Genomic DNA, 8520 nt, shown 5'->3' on the forward strand with positions numbered 1-8520 from the left:
ACAGTCATACAGTTATATGCAACAGACGATAGATAAATTTAAAAATAACATTTAATTATCTATTATAAATTAATAATCAATGAATTAGAAAAACACATTGCTAATAATTATTTTTAATTATACGTATATTCAAAACATATTAAAAATACATTTTGAATGTCTAAAAATTAAAAAACAGTATATTAATCTTTTATTAAAAATACTTTTTAATCAGAAACGGTTCTCTGAAAAATTAATTTTTAGAATCTGAAAAAAGTCTTATTTTTCTGTAATTTAATTTCAATTTTCATAATTTTCTGGGGATTTATCAATTATTTTTACATATTAAAAACAAGTACAGAATGTTAATTATTATGTACACCCAAAAATAAAATAAAAATTACAGAAAAAACCTTAATAAATATATGAACATCCTGGAAAAAAATCGACGCTAAACCTACGTCGGGAAGCCACCGCACGCGCCGTGCGTGTGCACGGTGGCCGGCGGCGTGTGGGAGCCACGTCCGCCTTCATGGCGTCCGACGGCGACGAAAGTCCGGACGATGGGGGATTTTGGTGTCTCTGAGTTCAATGGTGTGGTCGGTTCCGGGTTTCGACGACTGGAAAATAGTGAAATGGTATAACAGACCCTTTATCACGCGCCTTAAATCGCAATAACACGCCTAAAAAATTCTAGCGGCCTCAGGGCGAATTTCGACACACCGAAATCATCCCTGGATGCATATATGAGACAAACCTAAATACACATATCTGAGGTAGACTCGACCAACACTTGCATTTCACAATCAAACAAATCAATTAGTTGTCAATCAGTGTCAAAATGGACCCTATCAGATGGAACACGGAGCCAAAAGGCTTTGATACCAATGTTGGATAAAACTGATATCCACAAGATTTCTCTAACCTCTATGGGACAAGTAATGAACCCGAATCTAACAATTAAATTAATCAACAGATTAAGCTTACCCCTTGTAGCGCAGATCCGTTGAACAACAGCAGAATTGATCGTCCTTTTGCTCCGTATCACCGATCTAGGAGATTGCTACACCAGATGAAAATCTCCGTTTGTTCACGAACTAAGAGCTCACCGAGGAACAGAGGGGCAACGGCTACAAGGAGTTTTCGGAGAGAAACGACATTATGCAGTCTTTGATGTTTTGCCTCTTTGTGTATAGTGTAAATCTCAACACTTAGCCTTTTAGGTTTAGCCTCCATACCTTTCTATTTATAGATAGGCTAAACCTTAACCCTAACAGATCAGGTTACAAACGGGCCATAAATGGGTCTGTAAATGGGATAGGGTCCGTTTACCCCATTTATTCCTATAGCTATGATTAGGTTGTTATACATTTATTGCAAAATTCAACTCTTAAATAATGTAGAAATTAACTTTATTTGTTGTGTTTTTGAATTAATTTGTTTTCATGTAGTATGACAATGTTGCAAATGAAGTTCCGCAGGGACGGAACTAGGGGGTTTGGGGGCTCGAGCCCCGGCAGCCGGCTGGGGAATTTTTTTTTTTTTTTTTTATCAAAACGTCATGAGCAAAACGACGTGGTTTTGGTTTAAGTGAAAATAAATTAGAAAATAAAGACACAGCACCTAATAATAACTAAATCCCTAATACTAATTCATTGTCGAGAGCATCACCCGCGTAGAGGAACCGCACACCGTTGAGCCTCAACGCAAGGGAATCGCAGGAGAGGAGCAGCCAGTCTCCACCGCCGGCCACCGGTCGTCAGTCGCTGCTTGCTTAACGCAAAACGCAAAACTCAAGGTGATTTTTTTTTTTTTTTAAAAGTACTCAAGGTGATTTTTAGTTTTCTTTTTTGCTGTTTGATTTTTCTTTTTCTTTTCCTGTTTGATAAAATGTTTAAATGTCTGAGAAAGTTTTTTCTTTTTCTTTTGCTGCTTGATAAAATGTTTAAATGTATGAGAAATATTTTTCTTTTGCTTTTGCTGCTTATAAAATGTTTAAATGTGTGAGAAAGGATTGAATTTGGTTGGGATTATGAATTTAGATTGAATTGGGGTTGAAATTAGATTGAATTGGGATTGAAATTGGAATTATGAATTGGGTCTTATGAATTGGGCTTGAAATTGGGCTTGAAATTGGATTGAATTGAGATTGAAATTGGGATTATGAATTGGGGCTTATGAATTGGGATTGAAATTGGAATTGAATTTGAGATTATGAATTGGCATTTGCTGCTTGATTTTTCTTTTTCTTTTGCTGTTTGATAAGATGTTTAAATGTCTGGGAAAGTTTTTTCTTTTGCTTTTGCTGCTTATAAAATGTTTAAATGTGTGAGAAAGAATTGAATTGGGTTGGGATTATGAATTTAGATTGAATTGGGGTTGAAATTAGATTGAATTGGGATTGAAATTGGAATTTAGATTGAATTGGGGTTGAAATTAGATTAAGGAGCTTGCTATTAAGATGGTTGCGACGAATAGACAATTGGTTTATCCGTCAGTTTATCGACTTATTGAGCTATTTTTGGTATTACCTGTCGCGACGGCTACTGTTGAGCGGGTGTTTTTAGCAATGAACATTATCAAAACTGATTTGCATAACAAGATAGGGGATAAATATTTGAATGACAGTATGGTGGTATACATCGAGAGGGATATGTTTGTAAGCATAGAAAATGAACCTATTCTGCAACGTTATCAAACATTGTACAAACGTAGGATTCAGTCATAAAAAATAGATATGTAATAATAGTTATCCGGGGTTTTGGTTCCGCCACTGAGTTCCGAGTCAACCAAATTAATTATCTCTCTGCCGAAAAAGGCACGTGGAGAATAAGAGTCGGGGTAATTAGGTTATGGGAAACACTTAACCTAAAAGAGAACAATTACATAATGAATTTGGATATAATATTGATAGATGAAGAGGTATTTATTTCACATTTTTATATATTCATTAAACATGAAAATATATTGAATAATTTTTATTGAAAGTTTAGCACCATTTATGGAAGTGTCTGTAGAGCTCAAATTGATAAATTTCGAACCAAATTACATGAATTTAGAAATAAGCTCGATCATTGAAATTGATATAAGGAAAATTCAAAATATTATATCTAATCTAATTTATATTTAATATATATAATACAATAACTTATAAAATATCCGAACAAATTTTTTTTTTTATCAAATTTCATTCATTTAACTTTAATAAATAACAATAAAACCAATGTGAAAAAAATTTATAACACATTTAATTTTTCATTGTAATAATTAACACAATTAATTATTAAACCTCCAAAGTACTATATAAACCAAATAAAGGCGTACTAATTTTAAATTGATAGATTTATCAAAGATTTTAGAAAGTATGAGAAAAAGAATTATGAGAAGAGCTAAAATTTGGTTGAAAAGACATTCTACAAGTAGTAAATATTTTAAAATTGCAAGATTATATTGAAAAAATATTATACAAGAAAGAAAATGAAAGAATCTTGCAAACATATCAATATGGACAATAAATTATGACTTCAACAATTTCCAAACAATTATAAAGTTATGTTTATTAATTTATTTATCATTTGCAAATTTGAATTATTTTATAATAAAATATTAATATCATTATATATAAATTACATAAAATTAAAAAATATTAAAATATTAAATTTATGTATAAAAATTTTATTCACCCGCGTAACATACACAGACACGATACTAATATATATTATTTCTAATGTCATTTGATTCAACCAATTGGAATCAATCGGTCGAACATATTAACCTTTGATCCAATTATCAATTTGGTTCAACTTTCAATCCGTTTTTTAAAACATTAGAATTAATTAATCAAACTTATGAATTAAGTTTCGTTTTGTCCTTCATCTATCGTGATCAATTTTGATAGAAAACTAACTCCCTTCAAAATCGTCGTCTAACACGTGGACTCTATTAATTACACGTGTTAAATTGAAAATTAAATTTGCCAACTAGATATGCTTATGTGGAAATGTAATATAACTTGTAAAAAATTTAAAAATAAAAATGAAAATACTTAATTCTCCTTGACCTCTCTCCCTCCATGCGATTGAAGCTCCAGGAAGCGACGCGAAGAACCCAGAAATTCCCCCATTCTCAGTCACACCTAAACTTCTTCTCCCTCAGAACCCGAAAAACCGTAACCTTGGAAACATCTGAAATTGGAAAGCTTCTCCCCTCATAATTCGAATCCCTCAGTTCTGCAATAGTAAGTTCTCTTCTAAATTCTATTTCGTCCAAATTGGGTCAAAGCTTCAGGGCTGAGTACTAGTTTTTGCCGATTAAATACTATAATCAGAAATGTGACATGTCAATGGCCACCGGCACCGATTATGTCTTCCACCGTCACCTCCGAATTTTCCTGCCTAGACGTTTCTCTTCCCCCTTCCCTTGTTGTTTCCCTTCACTTTTATTTCACTCTCTGTTTTGATTGTCTGAGTTGATAACAAAACTACCATTCTTCAATCGCAGTGATGGTGGAAAGATTCAAGAAAGCTAAGCTCGCAATCGACGCCTTTCGATGCTACGCTTCCAAGATTATGCCCAAAGCTTCACTTCAACATTCAACTTCAACGATCAATCAATTTAGGTCTTCTTCTAATCCAGCTTATAATACATCTTCTCAATTCTATCCACCTTCTTCTATATTCCAGATATTGGGTCTCCGTTCCAAACACGGTATGAAACACAGTCCATTTTTCGGAGGCGGTTGTAAGAGATGTTATTATGTAGACAGAAATCAGGTACATCATTTTAAACCAAGAGGGCCTAAAAGGTGGTTTCAGAATCCCAGAACTGTATTAATTGTCGTTGTCGCTGGTTCTGGTGTTTTCATTACTGTCTACTTTGGTCACTTGGAGACCGTGCTTTACACAAAGCGAAAGCATTTTGTGCTCTTGTCAAAATCCATTGAGAGAAAGCTCGGAGAGAATGAATTCGAGGAAACGAAAAAGGCATTCAAGGGGAAAATTCTTCCAGCAATACATCCGGAGAGTGTTAGGGTTCGTTTAATTGCAAAAGAAATAATTGAGGCTTTGCAGAGAGGGTTAAAGCAAGAGCATGTTTGGACGGATATGGGTTATGCTTCGGCGGGTAGTGAAATGGGAAATGCAGATGAGACGTTGAGGGCACTGATGGGTAATGAAGGGCAAGTTGATACCAAGTGGAATAAGGAAGATGAAATTCTTGATGACAAGTGGGTTCAACAGACTAGAAAGAAAGCTCAACAGAGAGGATCAAAAGCTGATACTTCCCATTTGGATGGATTAAATTGGGAGATTTTGGTTGTTAATGAGCCTGTTATCAATGCTTTTTGTTTACCTGGTGGCAAAATTGTGGTATTTACAGGCTTGCTTGATCACTTCAAAACGGATGCAGAGATAGCAACTGTTATTGGGCATGAGGTATGTTTGATCACTTCTCCTGATTTGTAGCTTGAATCTACTAGAGGCCCTTTTCAGCCAAACCAACCTAATTGGTCTATAGATTATGCATTATCTATTGCTTTTTTTGAGTGTAATTAATTGTTGGGTTGGGTAATTGCACTTGATAATTAGGTTGGACATGCTGTGGCTAGACATGGTGCGGAGGGGATCACAAAGAACTTATGGTTTGCAATCTTGCAAATTGTTCTTTATCAGTTTGTTATGCCTGACCTTGTCAATACAATGTCAACTCTGTTCTTGAGACTGCCTTTCTCTCGGAGGTAAGCTATTATGCTAGTTTTCTTTAAAACAACAGTTGGTTTGTGTTATTATTTCAAATTGCTGTTCATGGACATTTCATTGCTAAATACACATACTTGGAAAATGCTTATTGCTTTCTCATGATGCAGTTCTGTTTCTTAAGCTAGTCTTCTCTCTTGCCATTTCATTAGCTTTCTCACCTGATTTGCTGCTTTTGTGACATTGTTGAAAAACTTGTGGAATTCCAAGTTTATGTAACATACTAAAGAATTCCAATGCAAGTGAACACAATTTAGATAATGTGGTGAATTTCATGATACCATATGAATTCAACATTTAGCCTTAGGTGAAGTTGGACTTCATATTAACCAGAGCACATAATTGCTGAAAAAAAGTTGCCAACATGGTCTATCCATTCATAGATTAGTCATCCATTGAATACCTAAAGTTACAACAATGTAGTTCAGCAAAACTGTGGAAGTTGTTATCTGATTTTATCTTGTGGAATTCTTGAGCTGTGTGGATCTTAATCAATCATGCATATTCTGACAGTTTCATCTTCTATAGCTGTCCAGTTGCTTGTTTTAAGGGAGACCAGTAGATGTGTAATTCTAATCATTTATGAACAAAAACAAATGAGACATGAGGTTTTACATCTTAAATTGTGTCCTAGAAAAAAATGTTGATCTTAGCGTACCGTGCAAAATTGTTTAATTCGTAAGTTACACTCACAACAGAAGTATATATAGATATGCAATCTGCTGGAGACCCCAGTTCTATGAGCTTCAAAAATCATTTGGAATTGAATTTCTGTATGTACCATGTTGATATGTTACTATATGAAGTCATGCTAATGATTTGGATATCAGCAAATTTTATTGCATGTGAAGCTAGCTGCTTTTAAAGCTTAATATTTTTCCTTGTGGAGTTTCTTGTCTTCCTTCTTGTATGTGAATGTGCTTATCACAATTTAACATCTTTACATATATAATTAGGATGGAGATAGAGGCAGATTACATAGGGTTATTGTTGATGGCTTCGGCTGGATATGATCCACGAGTAGCCCCTCGAGTATACGAGAAGTTGGGGAAGGTTGGGGGTGACTCGGTGTTGAAAGATTATCTTTCCACTCATCCTTCTGGAAGGAAGAGAGCTAAACTCCTGGCAGAAGCTCAAGTGATGGAGGAAGCACTTGCTATTTATAGGGAAGCTGTGTCTGGACGAGTAGGGATTGAAGGCTTTTTTCTATAGACAAGGACTCAAAAACTGTTGATCGTGAAATAAACGGTTAGGATCAGTGGAGACCTGAGTTCAGTGGCATTGCATTTGGTAAAACATAAATGTTTGTTGTCTAACACATACACATCTTTTTAAAAAAAAATACACATTTTTGTTGGAATGGAAGCAATCCTAACGTTTTAGTCTTAGCCTCTGAGTAATCATTCTTTTGTTGGAATGGATTAACTACTCCAATTTTCACTTTTTAGGATTAGGCAATACATCATTTACATGGCATGATTTGATTTATCACTTTTGCCTTGTAATTACTATCCTGTTAAAAATTTGATTTTTTTTTTTTTAACATTTTGACATTTTTGTGGTTAAAAATGTACTCTCTTAGGTTGGTCTTGTAAATTGTAATTCAAGTTTGGCATATTTTGGTAGCTTGTATTTTAATTTTTTTTTTTTTTTTTTTTATCAAAATTAATGTGTTGATGATGAAGTTAGCAATGTATCCCACAAATCATTCAAACACTTATTAAAATGTACTATCTCAATATGTAGCAGTATAACAGTGTATTTTGAAATCTTAGGAATTAATTTACATGGCCCAATAATTTATATCCCTTATTATTAGGGGATTTTATATAAACACTCTAAAAATAGAATTTTTATTCCACCAATACTAAACACAAAAATCTACCTTTTATTCTAGCAATACTATAAAATTTAGATTCGTGTTCCTAAATTAACATTTTTTGAATTATTCCTAAAAATTACTCCCTTCATTTCTTTATATAAGTTATTCCAGTAAATTATCTTTTTTTTTTTCTAAGCATAAGTCATTCTAGTTTTTTAGAAATTTTTAGTTTAGTTTTTTAGTTCAAGCATTAATTTTTTTTTATCTTGGTTAATGTGTTTTTGAATTTCAAAACTTATTCATCAACTATGAGATGAGAAAGAATCTTTTTTAATTAACTAATGTAAATAATTATTTGACTATATATTAATTGTATTTCTTAATTTGTTTGTGTTTATCATAAAATAAAATGAGTAAAGTTATTCTCTCCTATTAAATACTATCTTTTTATTCCATTCTTACTATTTTCCTTTGAAATCATATCAGGCTTCCTTCTTCTTCTCTTACTTCTTCTCTCCTTTTCTGCCTACTATCTTCTCCTTTGGATTTTAATGTACAATGAAGATGCTTATGGAAATGGAAGACGTCTCAATCTCTTTAGCTGCTTCACCATAATTACTTTCCGCTCTATAATGGTGCTTGATAATCTAAGTGAATATTGAGATTCAGTTTTGGACAGACATGAGTCTCTTCTAGTCATTTTTCTTCTATTTAGACTAGCATTCTACACTCTTATTTAAAGAAGTCCTACTCTTTTCATAAGATATTCATTCATTATTACTGAATCTTTCTCTAAGAATTGATTAATCTTTTTCTTACTTTTTCTTTCTAAGATCAGAACTGACTTGAGCGTCGATGTATCATTTGCTGGGGATTCGACCAAGGTTTGTTTTGTAAGAAGTTTACTAGGAAATAACAAGCAACCTCAGACACTCGGTTACCCTCATTTCCTGCTCTAGCACGAAG

At 33.4% G+C, this 8520-nt stretch overlaps 1 protein-coding gene across 3 annotated transcripts; it reads left to right on the forward strand.

Annotated features, from left to right (window-relative positions):
- Window positions 1-1632: 1632 nt before the first annotated feature.
- LOC136233022 (mitochondrial metalloendopeptidase OMA1) lies at window positions 1633-7357 on the forward strand. 3 transcript variants are annotated; one of them, XM_066022554.1, is made up of 4 exons: window positions 1633-1777; window positions 4480-5411; window positions 5565-5713; window positions 6689-7357. In XM_066022554.1, the coding sequence occupies exons 2-4, from the start codon at window positions 4482-4484 to the stop codon at window positions 6942-6944; spliced, it is 1335 nt and encodes a 444-aa protein (XP_065878626.1). In that variant the 5' UTR covers window positions 1633-1777; window positions 4480-4481; the 3' UTR covers window positions 6945-7357. The 3 variants fall into 3 exon arrangements, with proteins under 3 accessions (XP_065878626.1, XP_065878625.1, XP_065878624.1); XM_066022552.1 differs by lacking the exon at window positions 1633-1777 and adding an exon at window positions 3933-4216; XM_066022553.1 differs by lacking the exon at window positions 1633-1777 and having other exon boundaries at window positions 3932-5411.
- The last annotated feature ends 1163 nt before the right edge of the window (window positions 7358-8520 follow it).

This window comes from Euphorbia lathyris, chromosome 6 (genome assembly GCF_963576675.1).
Source record: "Euphorbia lathyris chromosome 6, ddEupLath1.1, whole genome shotgun sequence".
Lineage (NCBI taxonomy): Eukaryota > Viridiplantae > Streptophyta > Magnoliopsida > Malpighiales > Euphorbiaceae > Euphorbia > Euphorbia lathyris.